The following is a 19,799-nucleotide window of genomic DNA, read 5'->3' as shown; positions in this document are numbered from 1 at the left end:
ACCACAACCAGCATTAGTTGGGAAGCCTTTAAAGCCTATATAAGGGGAGAGATTATTAGTTACACAAGTCCTATAACCAGACGGCACAGTCAAGATTTACAGACATTAGAAAGTCAAATTAAAAAAGCTGAGATTGAAATTTACAGTGACACAATCTATCTGTTATGAGAGCTAACTATGATAAATTGACAAAGTGGCTAAAAGTTTAATGTGGACTAACAATCATACTATGATCAAGGAGAACAAGCTGGAAAGTGATTGGCCTGGACGGTAAAGAAAATGCAAACTGAAAGAACAATAAATGCTATAAAGTCAATATCTGGCAACAAAACTATGGATCCATTAGGGATAAATAATAGTTTCAAAGTTTTTCATGAATCGCTATACAAATCAGAATATACAGAAAATAGGAACACTGAATATATTTCTCGATCACTTGCAGTTTCGGACTTGAACAGATGAATGAATAACATTACCCACTGACAACAGAAGAACTTTGTAAAGCTGTTGGAGACATTAATAGTGGTAAAGCACCTGGACTAGACAGGTTACCAATAGAAATTTACAAAACGTTTAAAAAACAACTTGTAAGGCCGCTTCTCAACATTGTATGAAGAATCATTTATTAAAGGAATACTTCGGGACTCATGAAAATTAGCTATAATAACTCTAAAACCAAACAAGCCCCTGACGGGATGCTCATGCTCCAGACCGATTAGTTTAACGGGACGTGACACAAAAATACTCTAAAGCACTTTCTAGAAGATTAGAGAAATACCTCCCTCAGCTGATTATTGATCATCAACAAGGGTTTATACAAAAAAGACAAGGTTCTCGCAATATCAGGAGAGTCCTGAATATGTTCCATGAGAAGCAGAACACAAAAGACACAGCACTGTTCTCAGTAGAAGCAAGTCAAGCATTCGATAGAATAGAATGGGGATATCTTTTTGATCTACTCCCAAGATTTGGGTTCAGTCAGACTTTTCTCAAATGGATACATTAACAGGCCTCGACATTAAAGTGCATATCACGGGTAAATTCAGGAGCAAGATCAATGTAATTCTATTTTATATTAAACTTTGGTCAAATATCTGTAACATTCTGCATTCTCTGCAATTTTTTTTTACCTTGCACAATACCAGAAATATTCTGTTGAAATCAAGCCATTTGAGGCGAATTGGTCCACCTCTGAAAAAACTTGCCATTTGGATTTCCCGGCAAACGCTGATTTTCGTGACATCACATGCGGGACGCCTCCCTCTGAATCCTACGTCAGTGCTGGTTTGTTTATGAGAAAACGACCTGGTGGTTTTCTGCAAATTTCTTCGTTATCGCGTAATTATTAAAATGGTTAACAGATGTATGGTAGGAGGGTGTAGCAACACCAATCTTGATGGGATTAGTACTCATCGTTTTCCAAAAGACCGGACAATGAGAGAGAAATGGGAGCGCTTGGTCTACACAGGCTGTGCACTGAAACCGTGCAAAGCTCGCGCAGCCTGCTGGCGCTTCCGCAGATAACGTCACGAATCTGGCTCCAGAGTCCCTTGGGATTTTTCCAGACGCGTTTTGTTATTTTATTTTTTTCTGCTGTAGACAGATGGCCTTGTGCAAAATTACCCTTCTGGATGAGTGTGTAAAGGGACATACTTTCATATAAAAAAAAAAAACACGAAATTGGTCCAGAATATGTACTTTAACTTTTAAACCCACTTGCCCTGAGGGGCAAGCAGAGATTAATTGCCACGTGCCCGCAGTGTTATCACTTGCACCCTATTTTGCGAGTGCTACTTTTTTTTTTTTGAAAACCATAGAATAGTTGTGAATTGCAACATAAAATGAAGATCACACATTGAGTTGAAGTTGGTTATTGATTAAGTTTGGTTATTGGTTGCTTTTACTTGGAACGGACAATGACAATTTTATCCAAAATAGTTTTTCCTGCCTTAGTCAATTTATTTCCATTTCACAAACATGCAGCTGTTGTAAAGTTGTGTGTTTTGTGTAGAACTCTCTCAGACTGTAGGTTCATTACTTGATAATGTAGAAATCATAAAATAGAAATCTATAACAAAGTTTGTATGAAGAAAACGAGACTTTTGAACAGTACTGTGTTTGAGAATACGTATATATCTTTTTATATCATCCACCTCTAGGTTTAAAAAAAAAAAAAACCTGCGCTGCATCTGACAGACAGAATAATGTTGGAGTTTAAAGCTGTTTAGTGTGTAGGTTATGAGTGTTTTATACAAACCTGGCAACCTGAAAATGAATCAGTGCAGCCGGTCTGTCATGATGCAGTGCGGGGTTTTTTTGTTTGTTTGTTTTTTAAAACTAGCGGTGGTGGGAGGGAACCCAATATATAAGTATTTTGTACAGGACTTGATAATATAGAAATCTATAACACAGTTTGTATGAAGAAAACAATAGGGTGCCAAGACTTTTGAACAGTACTGTGTTTGAGAATATTTATTTATTTTATTTTTGGTGGTGTTATCATCCACCTCTAGGTTTAAAGGGGAAAAAAAAAAAACCTGTGCTGTGTCATGACAGACAGGATAATGTTTGAGTTTAAAATTATTTAGTGTGTAGGTTGTGGGTGTTTAATACAGACCTGGCAACCTGTAAATGAATCAGTGCAGCTGGTCTGTCATGATGCAGCGTGGGTTTTTATTTATTTATTTATTTATTTATTTATTTTAAAATAACCTAGAGGTGGATGATGTATATTTAAAAAAAATCCTATAAATAAATATTTTGCACAGGACTGTGTTCCTCTGATAACAGAAACTCGAGCTCTCTCTGCTCTTAATCTGTTTTGTTCTTTCAGGATTTATCGCGCATGTCGCTCCCTTTTTTTTTTTTTTTTTTTTTAAATGCCTGAGTTGTTTGAAACCAATCTGGGTTTTCTGTGTCGAATAAGGAAGCGGCTTCACGTGTAAGAAAATCAAACACTTTCATGAAGGAGCTGACTCGAATGCGAGCAGAAAAAAAAGAGATTCTTAAGCAAAGGCTTCCATGTTCACTTCTGACTTTTGTTTTTGTAAAATACATTTTAAATACAAGCATGAATTTCTATGGAGTTTTCAGGCTGAGCTCCTCTCTTCGTATTCTTTAACCACTCATTTCCTTGTTCTTGAAGCATTTGCTTCTATTTGTTAACGTTTTTCTTGATAGCGGGGAGATGGTAATGCCTTTTATCTATTTCTCTGTTTGAACAAGCAAAGACAGCGCAGTATAATTAACTAATATTGAAGACAGATTAAACCTTGCTTGCGTGAAAGACGGTGTCTGTCTGACCCCAGCTTTAATTATCACGTGATGCGTGACGTAATGCACAAGGTATATAAACCGTACGCGTACCATACTACAACAGCAGGGGTGTATAAAAATAACTTGCAAAGCAGTAAATGAAACCGAGACTAAGAAAACAGCCAAGACACAATGGTGGATACGTAGTGAGGGACGCTTTTAGGAACTGAAATAAAAGATCAAAAAGCCTAATTTTTGTGGTGCTAGTTCATAATATATGCTCGTTCCAACTTGCCCCAGGCAGTCGGGCAGTCCTTAATGTCGAGTCCTGACTAACCCAACCGTTGAAATCCTAACTAACAATAACATTTCGAAACCCTTTAGTCTACATAAATCCACCCAACAAGGTTGCCCTTTGTCTCCACTGCGATTCACGTTCGCAACAGATGACTTGCAACTACATGATCAAAATGTGCTACGTCATGAGCATCCGCCATGACGATGCTGAATTTTCTCAGTATTACCACAATTTGGATGATCAAGTGAAGATAAATATGTGTGGTTTTTGATCCATATTTTTTAAAAAAAAAGTCATCAGAATTCTAAAAAAAAATTGGAACGTGCCACGGTCACAAGTACTGTTGTGACCACAACCATATACAGTACAAAGATATGGTATAGCTAAAAGAACGCTTAAAGCAGTGGAAAAACAGAGTTGCGCACGCATGGCTGTGTTTTGTATGGAATGTCACTTGACCCCGCATCTGTATCTCCACCAACATGGCCGACATCCGGGTTTCTATTTTGCTTTGACGTCACTTGCAAGTCAAGGATAACGCATGTGTCTTTGGTCAAAATGTTGTATTGTTACTGTATGTGTCTTGTGGGGAAAAAATTTTAAAAAATGACACGTGGAGGGAAAAAAGGAATACATGTGACTTCACTCTAAGCGGACGTAACACAGCTCTAATGCTACAAGCTGTGGTGTGATTGACTGTACAAATAAATTTAACAAGAAATCAACGCTCTTTTTACAGACTGCTGAAAGCTAAAGAAAAGAGAAGAAAATGCAGGTTGTAGAAATGTTCATAAGTTTATTAAGAAAAGGTCTATTTGTTATTCACTTTTTCATTTTTAATAAAAGGAATATTTGAGTTAATAGGCTATTATGTTTTACGCCAATCTTTACAAATGTTGGTAAATAATTGTTCACCATAAAGAAAATGACACTTTTTTTTAATTTAACAAAAAGAATATTTAAGTTGATAATAGGAAAATAAATGTTGCAATTTTTTGGGAATAAAATTTTAATTTAATTTTTTTTTTTTCCTAAAAATCTCGTGAATCAATTTGAATCGTGAATTGGGTGACTTGTTCCAGTTGAGGAAAACTGCGTATGCATTTTCTCAAACCATCGCATATTTATAAAGTTAAATAAAAATCTCTTATAAAATGGCAGTAGTGTAAACATGAAAAGTGTAACCAGTTTGATGGAACAGTCGTCGACAGGTTGGGCCTGTTACTCCTGTGAATTGATAAACTTTCCACAGCGAAGTGTTCTGGGAATTCTGGGATGGAAGAGCAGAAGGAGAACTTCCTCCAATAGTCCTCTACATTTATCACTGATTTCCTGGTGACGTCCGTGTTAGCCAGTTCCGTGCGTGTGTTGTCAGTTCTAACAGCCACGCCTCTTGTCGTCTTGCATGAAATGATCTCAAACTGTGTTGAAAGGAAAACTATGAATAAATGAAGCTTCAGATTTATAGTTTTGGGTTTGGTAAAGGTTGCTGTTTTACCTGTACCAGGTTTTATGTGATTCTTGTTATATCACGTATCTATTTTCTGTCTTCCAGACAAAACGAATAAGGAGTCAGTGCAGGCGATTCAGAAGAGCATCTTTACCGTGTGTCTGGACGCCCCAGTGCCCCGAGTCTCAGACGAGATGTACCACACTCGAGCAGCTGTGCAGATGCTGCATGGAGGAGGCTGTCGGTGGAACAGTGGAAACCGCTGGTTCGATAAAACACTTCAGGTTAGCCTGTAGGGACGGGAAGGAATACTTGAGTGAGAACACACTGAAACAATGAACATCATATTATCTACATCAAACCATTTCACATCAGCGCAGTACTAAACCACAAAACATAACATCCTTTCCAAACATTTTATTTTAAGTGTTTTAATTTCAGCGTTTGGCCACACTGCGGGGTTGAGAAATGATTATACTTAATGAGACTTAAGCAAATATTTATTATTTCGGTATACCGTTTTCAGGTCTGCCGTGCATCGACTTCCTGTATACCAACTGAATGTACAGTTGTGGTCAGAAGTTTACCTACAGTGACATGAACGTCATGGCAATATTTGGGCTTTCAGTAATTTCTTTGAACTGTTCTTTTTCTGTGGCAGAATGATTGTACAGCATACATCTTGAATTTAAAAAAAACCACTAGAATTTGGTGCACAAGTTTTAATTTTCTTTGGGTTTTCTGAAATCAACACAGGGTTAAAATTATACATACAGGGTCAAACATTTACACACACTCACTTAGATTATTAATTCAGAGCTGCTGAAGCTTCCAAAATGTCTCTTATCTTGCCAAGGCCGAGGTCTCTTAACTTCCTGTTTGTGATTGATTGACTACAGCTGGTAGTTTCTCTGTGCCTTCATAAAAAAGGGTTTGTTTACAGCACTCATTGGATTGACCAACACACAGTAAAATGGGAAAGACCAAGGAGCTCAGTGCAGATCTGAGAAAGAGGATCGCAGATATACACAACTCCAGAATGTCTCTTGGAGCCGTTTCTAAACAACTGCAAATTCCAAGATCAGCTCAAACAATTGTATCCAAGTTATTGTGAGGTGTAGTCACTTTGCCAAGCCACTTTGCTTCAAGAAAACCCAAACTGTCACCCTCAGCTGAAAGGAAATTGGTTTGGATGGTCAAGAACAACCTGGGAACCACCATGGCACAGCCCTGCCATGAACTGGAAGCTGATGGATCACTGTCTACAGTTCAGATCACCATGGACTAAGAGGCTGCCATCCAAGAAATAACCCCCTGCTCCAAAATTGACACCTTCACGCTTAACTAAAGTTTGAAGCTAGCCACACGGACAAAGAAAAAGCCTTGTGGAGGAAAGCTGTATGGTCAGATGAGACAAAGATTGAGTTGTTTGGCTGCAATGAGCACCATGTACAGAGGGACACTGTACCTGCTGGTGGTAGGATCATCATGCTCTGGGGCTGTTTTGCTGCCAGTGGAACTGGTTCATTGCACAGAGTGGATGGAATAATGAAGAAGGACTACCTCAGAATTCTTCAGCATGAGACTTCTGGTGTAGCGACTAATGGAGTAGGACGCGTTTCTCTGAGCTCCTGCAACAACCTTTAAAAAAAAAAAAATTTTAGGTACACCTTTTGTATCTTTTTTCGGTGTGTGTTTTCCCCACCATCATAATTCGAATTTAACGCCGTCTTTTTGCCAATCAAAATGCCTCCAAAACCTAAAGTGCCTATACAACCACCGCGGCCTGCTTCGCACATTGCATCCCCACCTCGTAGTGACACACACACACACACACCCTTCTGGCCTGGTCGAAGCCGCAGGCGGCACTGCTTCCCACGACTTTAAGGCCGAGCTGCTCTCGTCACTCCGCGTTGAGATGGCGCCCATTTTCAAAACTGAGCTTCAGGCTGCCTTGACTGAAAACTTGTCAAACATCAAGACTGAGCTACAGGTAGTGAAGTCGAAATTATCTAGCAGCATTACAAACATCCAGTCTGATGTGTGCACTCTGAAGACCACCGTAGGTAAAATGGAGACATCGCTGTCCTCCTGCGCCGATGACATTACTACCTTACAGGCTAAAGTGGAGCATCTGTCAACTGAACTGACGAGATTGGACAATAAATGCGAGGATTTGGAGGCGAGATCGCGGTGCGATAATATACGATTAGTGGGCATTCCCGAAGAGTTTTCCACCTCTTCTGCTGCTACAGCTGTTTCCTCTCTGCTCAAGGAGGCTTTTAAGCTCGAGAAGGAGCCTCTCGTGGACTGCGCTCATCGTACTTTCCAGCTGAAGCCCGGAGAGCGCCCTCGCCCCATAATCGCTCGTCTGCACTACCATACAGACTGTGTGGACATACTGCGCCGAGCCAGGGCTCAGCAACGGATCAAGATTGGAGACATGAGTTTTTCTGTCTTCCCCGACTACACTCCGAGGACGGCCCATGCCCGAGCCTCCTTTTAATGATGTCCGACACCGGCTCCGCGAAATACAGGGGATTCACTTTGGTTTGCTGTACCCGGCGCGCCTCCGGGTCACTCATAACGGTGCAGAGAAGGAGTTGAAATCACCAGAAGAGGCCAGCGCATTCATCAGGTCGCTCAATATGTGAGAGAACCGAGAAATGATACACAACTTTGAGGAAGTAGTGACAGTTAATATTGACAGTTATTACTTTATTTCATTTGTTTCCTCTTTTCTTTTCACTTTACTATTCTCATATACACACACTATGTGGTTTTCAGTTTTCACTTCAACTTGGACTTGATTGGTTGTACCGTTCTGTCAACTAGCTTGCTAGGCCTGCAGGAGCTCAACCCGAAGCTCGATAGTCATGCTTAAAGCCGTAAGTTTTTGTTTTGGGGATCTGACTCCTTGTGGAGTTAGCACTGGGTTCTCCATCGTTTGGGGATGGGGTCGTTGTAAGTGCAGTGGGGTGGGGGGTTCAGTCTGCAAGTGTGGTGTTTTTGTGTGGGGTTTTTTGTGTTTTTCCCCCTTCCTTCCTTCCCTGGGGGGTCCGCATTCAGTCCATTTCTTTCTCTAGGAACTTATGCCCACCAATGCTAGTACTTCTGTTATTCCTCATATTGGGTCCTCTGTGAGATTCTTGAGCTGGAATATTAAAGGCATGGGGAGTCCAATTAAGAGATCAAGGATATTTGCTCATTTGAAACGTCTTAAAGCTGACCTAGTGTTTCTGCAGGAAACCCACATGCGCGTCAAAGATCAGGTCAGACTTAAATGTTCCTGGGTTTCCGAGGTGTTTCACTCAAATTTCAACTCTAAAGCCGGGGGGGGGGGGGGGGGTTTGCTATTTTAATTGGTAAGTCAATTCAGTTTTCAGCTTCTAAGGTGATATCAGACAAAAACGGCAGATACTTAATTGTTACAGGCACGCTATTCCATACTCCCGTTTTATTAGTTAACATATATGCCCCCGATTTTGACGATCCACACTTTATGAATAAACTTTTTGAATGTCTTCCCTCATTGAACAACAGCCTTCTTATAATTAGAGAGGGCATGAATTGTGTAATTGATCCCAACCTAGACCGCTGTAATCCACGAACTCTGACCCCTTCTTTAATGTCGAGGTCACTTTCAGATTTTATATCCAAGAACGGTTGCATTGATCCTTGGAGATTTTATAACCCTTGTACCAAGGAATATTCGTTCTTTTCTCAGATGCATCGTTCTTTTCTCAGATGCATCAGTCTTTCTCTCGTATTGATTATTATTTTATTGATACTAAACTAATTCCCAAAGTACTGTCTGTCAATTATCACCCTGTTATTTCTGACCACGCTCCTCTTTCTTTAGATATTCAGTTCTCTTCACAACCCCGGTACTCAACACCTTGGAGGTTCAATACATTACTTCTCTCAGATGATAAGTTCACTGAATTTATTGCAACTAAAATTGATGATTATATCTCTGTAAATCAAAATGATATTGAACCTGTTTCTTGTTCACTGCTGTGGGAATCATTAAAAGCATACTTGCGGGGACAAATTATTTCCTACTCTGCCCACTTGAATAAGTCCCGTAAAACCAAATTGCAAGAAAACTCTATCAATATCACCAAACTGGACCAACAACTCGCTACTTGCCCCTCTCCCAGTTTACTTAAACAATGTGTTGATTTACAGACTGAATTTGATCTCATCACCACTAGTGATGCAGAGCGACTTCTCTCACGATCACGCTCCACATATTATGAACATGGCGACAAGGCAAGTCGGCTCCTGGCTCATCAATTACGTCGCCAGGCAGCCTCACGTATGATCCCTCAGATAAAAGATTCATCTGGCTCATTGCATAAGGATCCCACCACCATTAATAAAAGTCAATGTAGAGCCCTGCTCACCATTAACAGTAGAAGAAATCACTCTCGCTGTGAGTAGCATGCAAAATAACAAAGCTCCTGGCCCTGATGGATTCCCAGTGGAATTTTTTAAGAGATTTCAGGAAAAACTGTTCCCTTTACTGCATGCTGCTTATAAAGAATCACTGGAACATGGCACTCTCCCTCCCACTTTAAGGCAAGCCTCCATAAGTCTCCTCTTAAAAAAAGATAAGGATCCAAATCTCTGCAGCTCATACAGACCTCTCTCATTAATAAATGTAGATGCTAAGATCCTTCCTAAAGCTTTGGCCTGTCGCCTGGAAAACATTGTACCAACTATTGTCTCACACAAGCAAACTGGATTTGTTAAGGGGCGGCAGTTATTTTTTAATGTCCGCACACTCCTAAATATAATTTCTTCTAAAACTACCACAACACCACCCGAAGTAGTAATCTCGGTTGACGCCGAAAAAGCATTCGACAGGGTTGAATGGGACTATTTATTTACTGTACTAAAGAAATTTGGGCTGGGAAATGGGTTCATTTCATGGATACGTCTCCTTTAAGCCTCGGGCACAACCGGTCGTACGTGCTCCTACGGCCGGTCTACGTGCAAAAAACGCAAGAAACGCACGGAGGGCGCGCGTGAAATGCACGGAGGGCGCGCGTGTGATGTGCTGATTTTCAAGCCGTAGACTGGCCGCAGACCGGCCGCAGAGGTTCTTTGTCATGTCAAACAAACTCTACGGGCGCTTACGTTTTTTTCAGGTTGCAAGACAAACTTACGGCCAACGTGCGTCTTTCTCCATGAACAAAAAAAACGCAGCGATTTGGGAAACGCCAAAAATCACACGGCCAAAAAATCGTACGTCCGGTTGTGACCTAGGCTTTACACATCTCTACAAGCAAGCATCTCCACTAATGGCATCCAATCCAGTTTTTTCACTCTAACCCGTGGTACCAGACAGGGGTGTCCCCTATCTCCTCTTGTTCGCACTAGCTATAGAGCCCTTGTCAATCTTTCTGAGGTCCTCTTCCACTTTAGAGGGATCTCACGATTGGGCACAGAATTTAAGTTGTCACTTTATGCTGATGATTTATTGTTATACGTCTCAGATCCTGTCCTTTCCATTCCCACAATTTTATCTGCTTTCCAGAGATTTGGATCATTCTCAGGCTATAAAGTGAATCTCTCTGAAAGTGAATGCTATCCTATTAATGCTTCAGCATCACAGCTTACACAGTCAGATGTCCATTTTAAGATGAATCTGTCTGGCTTCAGGTATCTTCGGATCAGCGTTACCAGAACGTTAAAGTCACTTTTTTTCTGCTAATTTTTTACCTTTAACGTCTAAAATTAAATCTGACTTCCAAAGATGGAGAAGCTTGCCTCTCTCGTTAATTGGAAGAATTCACGCAGTTTAAATGAACATCTTGCCCAAATTTCTATTTTTGTTCCATTGTCTCCCACTTTTCCTGCCAAAGCAGTTTTTTTAAAACAAATGATCAAACTATTTCTGATTTCTTATGGTGTGGAAAGGCTCCCAGGATCCGTAAATCCACACTTCAGAGATGTAAATTCAACGGTGGATTGACACTTCCAAATTTCCAACTGTATTATTGGGCGGCACATATTCACATAATTTCATTTTGGTTCAAATCTATGAATCTGCCATGGTGCAACTTGGAGGCACAGTCATGCGTTTCATCCTCCTTACCTGCTTTACTTACCTCTTCTATTCCATCTCACCTCTCTGGCTTTACAAATAATCAAGTGGTTTACTCCACACTTAAAATTTGGTATCAGTTTAGGAAGTACAGGTAGTCGTCGACTTACGACTGCGTTTGGTTACGACTGACCGGTCGTAAACCGATCTGGTCGTAAGTCGGCCTATGTTAAATGAATGTAAGTATATTGTGACGTGTAATGATATTGTAATCATCTTAAAGCCTTATTTTATCAACATTTTCTTATTTCATTACCTTGGCTCATTATTTGGTTTAAGTCAAACACTGCATACTACACTGCGTACAGTACAATTCGTTTAATATGTGCAAAACAAAAAATACGAAATACAGGTGTGAAAAATTGAAAACATTTTAGTTTGAAACATACCAAAATACAAATGTAAAACATAACAAAATACAAAACTTAGTGACCGCTGGCATCACTGGTGCTTGGCTGTGGGTCGTCTACGTCATCATCAGCTGTTGCAGCGCTCGGGCTGGCGGGAGCATTTGCTCGTTTCATAAACCAGGAGCTGGAGCGGAAACTGTATGACGGAGCGCGCGAGGGAGCGCAAGAGAGACTACATATGTGCCTGGAGCTGGGGCGGAAACTGTATGATGGAGTGCGCGAGAGAGACTGCGCATGCGCCTGGAGCTGGGGCGGAAACTGTTGTACGCGGCGAGAGGCGCTGCCGGGAGCTGGGGCGGAAACTGTTGTACGCGGTGAGAGGCGCTGCCGGGAGCTGGGGCGGAAACTGTCATACGCTCAGCTAGCTCAGCTGAGAAACACTTGCCAGTCATAACCAGACAGTCGTAAAGTCGATCGGTTGTAAGTCGCATAGGTCATAAGTCGATGACTACCTGTACTTCAAATTTAAGTCAGCATCTACATTAGCTCCTTTACTGAAGAATCATTCATTTCGACCTCCGCTTATGGATTCAACCTTTCTCGCATGGCATAATAAAGGCCTGAAATGTTTTAAAGACCTTTACAATGATGGTATTTTTCACAGCTTTACAGATCTCTCAAGAGAATTTCATCTCCCACCTTCTCATCTCTTTCGATACTTTCAAATTAGACACTGCGCTAAAGCTTTGTTTCCAGTTTTTCCTTCCTCACCGCCTACTCTACACTGGGAGGTGTTTTTAAACCGCGATCCACTTCAAAAATCATTTATTTCTAAAGTTTATAACGAACTTCTTTCTTTCGATTGCTCACCAGTTACTAAAGTTAAGACTGCCTGGGAAGATGAACTGGATCTAAACTTGGAGCATGCCTGGTGGGACACTGCTCTTAAGAAAATTCACACAAGCTCATCCTGTGCTCGTCTCACACTTATACAGTTTAAAGCAGGGCTTTGAACCAGAATTTTTTTCCTATTGGTTCGTTCCGAACAGAAACGGAATTTTAACGTTTCCGGTTTTGGGTTCCACCATTAAATAGACGTTCCCGAACCGGTTAGAACAAAAAATTTTCGTTCCTGGAACGGTTAATTACGTTCCCTGTCAGCTGTTTAACAAATGGCTATAAAATTATGTCTCTGTCTCATCCAGCTTAAGCCAAATGTAGGCTAATTCTATTACAACCTTCATTAAATAAGACAAGAAATAATTCGAAACAATTATTATTTCAAATGTTGGCGATTTGGATTCTCAGTATGTCTTCCCATCTACACAAACAGAAAAAGTGCCAAAAATGAAAGAGAATTCGTTTAGTGTGTTACCAAAGGCTAGTCAGGCCCTATGCATTGATAGGCTAACAGAGGTTAACGTCATTTAATGTTCGCGAGCCTCTCATTAACGTGGACAAATATATTGATATCGTGTTTGAAATTGACGTTTTTGAATAACGATAGACTGCAATATTTACCTCTTATTTAAGATGTGGAGACGTGATAGTAGTCCACCCTCCCGCTCTCTCCATTCAGTCAGCGAACGTCACACAGGAAGTGAGCCCCAGCGGGTCATAGAAACTTGCGCAGGAGAAGAATGACTTTTTTATTTGTAGGCTACGGAAACTTTGAGGAACGAAATAAAAACCGGTATTAACCGGTTACCATTATTTATAATAAGCGTTTCTGTTCCGAAACACAAAAAATAATAAAGTTTCTGGTTTCGTTTCTGTTCCATGTGAAATAGAAAAAGTTCCCGGTTTTCGTTCCTTGAACCGGTTCAAAGCCCTGGTTTAAAGTACTGTTTAGAGTCCATTTTTCTAAAGCTCGATTGTCTCAAATCTATCCCAGTATTGCCGACAAATGTCATGCCTCATCCTGCAATTTAACCCATATGTTCTACTCTTGTCTGCTACTCTCTCTTGCTTCTGGTTGAATTATTTTGATACCATGTCAAAAATACTTTCAGTGACCATAAAAGTCTCCCCCCATGTTGCCATATTCGGGCCCCCAGAAGACCGTAACCGGTTTACTTCTAATCAATTAGATATTTTAGCTTTTACTTCCTTACTGGCAAGACGCCACCACCTTCTCCACTGGAAGTCGACTAAAGCTCCCTCGAGTAGTCAGTGGCTCAATGACACCATGTCTTTTCTAAAGTTGGAAAAGATCAGATATTCAGTGAAAGGCAACTCTGCTAAATTTTATAACAAGTGGCTTCCCTTTCTTACATTCTTCCACTCTCTCCAGTCCCTGCCCCCCTGACTGACGGACCCTCTCTCTTTCTTCCTTTTTTCTTTTTTTTTTTGTCTTTTGGTTTTATTTGTACTGTGCAGCTTTAATACTTATTACATAATAGAACTTCTTTGAATTGTGTAATGCCTTGTTCTTGTTCGCATGAAAAAAAAAACATCCTAGGAGGTAGACTGTATGCCTTGCTCTTAATTCATCGAGATACACAGTATTTCTGTGGTATCGGTGCGTGTATTTTGTAGATTGTTGTGCAGGGATGGTGTGGTACTTAATGTAGATTTGGCATTGATTCCTGTTTTGATGTGCCTTGCCTCCTAATAAAAATATTTAAAAAAAAAAAAAAAAGAATTCTTCAGCATAAACCCTCAGAAACTTGAACAGGACTTGGGAGTTACAACAGGACAACACTCATCAGAGCTGGTTGTGGAGGATAAAGCAGGCTAACATTAGAAGAGGGTTGTTTTACAATCAGGGTACGCATGCTAAAAATCACATTTAACACTTATCTTCAATATCAAAAGGCTTGACTAAATAAACTTGGTTGTTTATTGTAGCCCTGTGATCGCTCTATTTACCATGCAAAAAAATTTTTGGTGATAACGTTATTTTTGGTGAATGTATGGCAATATGTGTCATATTTAGCAAAATTACTCGTGTCATTTAGAAAAAGTGCTTTTTTGACCACAGGTAGCTCCAAAAGGGATGCACTTACATCATTCTTTATACCATAAAACAAATATTTGGTTCCATATCATTGGAAACATAGTTAAGTTTTAATGTTGAATGCCAGTAAGTTTTCAGACTATTTTGATCAAATTAGTATGTAATTGTGTCAAAAAAAAGTCCTCTCTGAGACAGCTAATTTTTCAATATAAAATAACATATCTAAAATGATTCTCATCTCATTATCTGTAGCCGCTTTATCCTGTTCTACAGGGTCACAGGCAAGCTGGAGCCTATCCCAGCTGACTACGGGCGAAAGGCGGGGTACACCCTGGACAAGTCACCAGGTCATCACAGGGCTGACACATAGACACAGACAACCATTCATACTCACATTCACACCTACGGTCAATTTAGAGTCACCAGTTAACCTAACCTGCATGTCTTTGGACTGTGGGGGAAACCGGAGCACCCGGAGGAAACCCACGCGGACACGGGGAGAACATGCAAACTCCACACAGAAAGGCCCTCGCCGGCCCCGGGGCTCGAACCCGGACCTTCGTGCTGTGAGGCGACAGCGCTAACCACTATACACCACCGTGCCGCCTAAAATGGTTATTTTCATCCTAAAATGTGGTCAAGATATTGGGACATAAATATTAGAGACAACTAACACAAAGCTTACAGCCTTATATTTAAAAGCAGTATGGAAGTAGTGGATTCTGAATTGTCAAAAAAAAAAAGTCCTCTCCGAGAATCACTTCATTTGTTTCTCCCAGCCCTGCTTAAAGCTACACTTAATCTTGTTATAATACAAACTATTACACATGCCTTTAACTAGTCCTTCACTTAAAAACTGGTACAAGAACCAGTTTGAATCAATTTGAATTTTGGACCCCTGTGACACAGACGTTGTACCCTGATTGTAAAACAACCCAAGAAGAGGAAACCTTTATTTGTCACATGCACACTTCAGGCACAGTGAAATTCATCCTCTGCATTTAACCCATCTGAAGCATTGAACACACACTCGCGCGCACACACAGAGCAGTGGGCAGCCACACCAGAGCACCTGGGGAGCAGTCAGGGGTCAGGTACCTTGCTCAAGGGCACCTCAGCCCAAGGCCACCCCACGTCAACCTAACTGCATGTCTTTGGACTGTGGGGGGAACCCACGCAGACACGAGGAGAACATGCAAACTCCACACAGAAAGGCCCTCGCCGGCCGCTGGGCTCAAACCCGGAACCTTCTTGCTGTGAGGCGACCGTGCTAACCACTACACCACCGTGCCGCCCACACCATCGTGCCGTTAAGCTTAAAACAAGTCCTGACTTCAACCCTATTGAAGATATATGGACCGTGCTTATAAGTCGAGTCCATCCCAAGAAAAAAAATAATAATTTAATGGAACTCTACCAATCCTACCATGAAGAGTCATGAAATATCCAACCAGAATTCTGCCAGAAGCTTGTTCATGGTAAACAAAAATGTTTGGTCAAGGTGAGTCTTGTGAAGAGACATTTCACCCAAATATTAGGTGTGCTGTATGTGTAATTTTGACCCCGTGTTGATTTCAGAAAACCCAAAGAAAATGAAAACTTCTGCACCAAATTCTAGTGGGTTTTTTTTTTAAATTAAAGATGTATGCTGTATATTCTGCAACAGAAAAAGAACAGTTCAAAGAAATTACTGAATTTAGCCCAAATATTGCCATGACATTCATATCCATGATGGCATTCAGGTAACTGTATGTAAACTTCTGACCACAACTGTATTTGCGAGACATATGGAGGTGGATTTACAAAATTTTCATAACACTTTTCTCAGCAACTACAAATCGCAACTGCTTGATATTTGGTACCGAGCTTCAGCTTGGGGTTCTATACCGTGTACACCGTTTTCAGGTCTGTCCCACATCGACTTCCTGTTTACCGACTGAATGTATTTACGAAACGTATAGGGTGGATTTTGACGCTATTTCAAGAAGCAAAATGCTATTTCAAAATGACAGTTTACCGGGATGCTGTTTGAAATCCCTGGGGAGAACACTGCTCTACTTACTTGTTTCAGGGTTCATTATTTGTTGAAGTCAACATTCATAAAAAATGTCCTATTCCTTCGATTGCTTCCATTCTGATATAAGTGAGAGCAGGGGAATACTTGTGTGTTTTTGGTTTTTTTCTGTGCAAAAATGTTTTAAATCATCATTAAGGAAAGCAACATGCAATATATTGTAAATTATTTATCCAAGGTAGAAGGAAGTGGCCCGTGCCCTGGATTGGCAAGTAGATATATAGTTGACAGGTCATTTGAAATACCCTGCAGTAGCCCTGAATTTGTCCGTGTCCCTGTGTGTAGTTTATCATTGGTGAAGATGGAACATGCGGTTTGATCTATGAACACGCCCCTGCAGAAGGTCCTCCGATCGTGGCACTGATTGATCATGTGGTGGAGTACACGTAAGTACAAAGATGAGACGTTTTAACGCAGACCATTTCGAAAGATTGCGTCAGGCTTCCGAACGTCAGATTTTCAACTCTAAGTGTTCTATTTTGGTCCTGTCCATTTAGAAAGAAGTCCGAGATTATTCGTACCCCCATGGTTGCTCTGCCCATGCCTCAGAAACTGCACTTCAACATCACACCAGAGATTAAAAGCGACATCGAGGAGGCTAAGCAGAACATGAATATGTGAGAATCTCTACATCTGTGCTCTTCTCTGATTCAGTCTGACATTCATGACCAACTGTGAAGTTCAGATATATATATTAATGAGTTAAAGGTTTTTGGGTTTGTTTGGGGTTTTTTGCATTTGTGGGTTGTCGATTAATTAGCAAAACCTAGCTTATTTATTAAAAAAAAAAAAGGTTAACCATTTGAGGCACCTGGACTGAAAATTTGACAAAGGAATCTCGTAAGTGAGTGTTTTTTCCTCTCGTGCTGGTATACATCTCATCTCATTATCTCCAGCCGCTTTATCCTGCTCTACAGGGTCGCGGGCAAGCTGGAGCCTATCCCAGCTGACTACGGGCGAAAGGCGGGGTACACCCTGGACAAGTCGCCAGGTCATCACAGGGCTGACACATAGACACAGACAACCATTCACACTCACATTCACACCTACGGTCAATTTAGAGTCACCAGTTAACCTAACCTGCATGTCTTTGGACTGTGGGGGAAACCGGAGCACCCGGAGGAAACCCACGCGGACACGGGGAGAACATGCAAACTCCACACAGAAAGGCCGTCGCCGGCCACGGGGCTTGAACCCGGACCTTCTTGCTGTGAGGCGACAGCGCTAACCACTACACCACCGTGCTGCCCTGGTATACATTATTATAATAATAGATAACAATATGTGGAGAAGGCATTAAAAAAGATGAAAAATGGAAAAACAAGTGGGCCAGCTGGTTTTCCAGCAGAAGTATGGAAGAGCTTGGGGGAAGAGGGAGTGGATATGCTGTGGGACCTGATGCGAAAGACCTATCAGGAAAAGAAAATGCCGCATGAATGGAGAGATAGTGTTATAGTACCTATCTACAAGGAGAAGGAAGACATCCAGGACTGTGGCAATTACAGAGGTATAAAATTGATGTCGCATACAATGAAGATCTGGGAAAGGTTAATGGAGAAAAGGCTTAGGATGGAAACATCAATAGGCGATGAACAGTTTGGTTTTATGCCAGGTAGGGGAACCATGGATGCAGTTTTCGCACTGAGGTAGCTAATGGAAAACCATGGGGAAAGAAGAAAGGGCTTGCACCTGGCATTCATCGACCTATATGATAAAGTTCCTCGACAAGAATTATGGAGGTGCGTGAGGATTAAAGGTGGGCCAGAAAAGTATGTGCGCTTAGTACAAGCAGGGTCTCCGCGGATCCTTAAAAAGTCTTAAAAAGTCTTATTTTTAATATGTGTTTTTTAAGGTCTTAAAAAGCATTATATTTCGCTATTTTTTGAGCTATGGTATTAAATTTCACATGGGAGGTATTAAATTTCATCCGGGTAGCCTACGGTAAATGAAAAAAAAAACATATGTCTGGATTTTTTTTTCCGCGCTAACGTTATTTATTCAACCAGCGTCGTTTATCAAGATGCTGAACAAGTAGCACAAGAGTCGTTGTGTGTCTAGCACTAGTTCTAATAGCGCAGGAACCACGCCACTGGGGGCAGTGTGTTCTTTTATCCATGTAGTAGAACCATTGAGAGTAGAGCAGACGAGGAAGAAGTGGTTGAACTTGAACATGAGCGGAGATGGGGAAGTGTAAGTTTAGTAACAAGTGGCTTGAGGAGCCAAAATACAAAAGTTGGCTAACAACAGCAACTTCAGAATATGAAGCGAGATGTAAGGTATGTCGGAAAGACATCAAGTTAACAACAATGGGCTGTAAAGCCCTTGACGCTCACTCGAAAGGGGAAAAGCATATGCACTATGCTGCTAGTCGGGCAACAACAGTCCCCAGAGGCAGTTCGATCAGTAGTCAAACTTCCTTGTTTCCTCACTGTTTGTTCATGGCAGTACCCTACTATTAAAATATTGAGAAAGCAGTTAATGTTCTGTTTTGTTAACTGAAGATCAATTTGTTTCCTCACTGTTTGTTTACAGCAGTACCCTACTATTAAAATATCGAGAAGGCAGCTAATGTTCTGTTTTGTAAACTGAAGATGCACATTTTTTATAAAAAAAAATGCTTTGAACTTAACCTAGAGTGTGCTTTTTTTTTTTTTTTTTTTTTTTTTTTTACTGTACGTATTTGTTCCGCGGTAGTGGTCTTATTTTTTATAATCAGTGGTCTTAAAATGGTCTTAAAAAGGATTATTTTTGCTGGTCAGAAATGTGCAGAGACCCTGTACAAGATACGTATTTGGGCGCTAGAACTCGGGTAAGGAGCAGTGTGGGCTGGACTGCTGTTCGAGTGGGCCTGCATCAGGGGTCTTCTCTAAGCCCCTATCTTTTCGACTTAATAATGGATGTCATCTCTGAGGGAATAAGGGACCCATCTCCCTGTTGCATGCTGTTTGCTGATGACCTTGTGATATGCTGCACAAACAGATTGGAAGTCGGAAGGAAATTGGAGCTTTGGAGGAGGGCTTTAGAAGAGAAAGGGTTAAAGTTCAGCAGGAAGAAAGCCGGATACCTGAGTTTCTGTGATGGAAGTGAGGGTGAGGTTAGTGTGCAAGGGGAGTCCTTGAAAAGAGTGGAGAGCTTTAAATACCTGGGATCCACCGTGGCAAGTGATGGAGATTTAGATGCCGAAATAACACACAGAATCCAGGCAGGTGGGAGGAATTGGGAAAAAGACATCAGGAGTATTATGCGACAGAAAAATAAATATAGGGACCAAGGGCAAGGTTTATAAGACCGTAGTAAG

The 19,799-nt window shown here is 41.0% G+C and overlaps 1 protein-coding gene across 2 annotated transcripts in view; it reads left to right on the top strand.

Moving 5' to 3' along the window:
- Nucleotides 1-19,799, top strand: part of crata (carnitine O-acetyltransferase a) — a 93,406-nt gene that overhangs the window by 49,621 nt on the left and 23,986 nt on the right. For both annotated transcript variants that reach the window (XM_060912556.1, XM_060912557.1), the window contains 3 exons: nucleotides 5,109-5,287; nucleotides 16,787-16,887; nucleotides 16,999-17,118. In XM_060912556.1, coding sequence (XP_060768539.1) covers nucleotides 5,109-5,287; nucleotides 16,787-16,887; nucleotides 16,999-17,118 — 400 coding nt within the window. The remainder of the gene's footprint in view (nucleotides 1-5,108; nucleotides 5,288-16,786; nucleotides 16,888-16,998; nucleotides 17,119-19,799) is intronic.

The sequence above is a fragment of the Neoarius graeffei genome, chromosome 28, assembly GCF_027579695.1.
Source record: "Neoarius graeffei isolate fNeoGra1 chromosome 28, fNeoGra1.pri, whole genome shotgun sequence".
NCBI lineage: Eukaryota > Metazoa > Chordata > Actinopteri > Siluriformes > Ariidae > Neoarius > Neoarius graeffei.
This window is presented reverse-complemented; position numbering and strand designations above follow the sequence as displayed.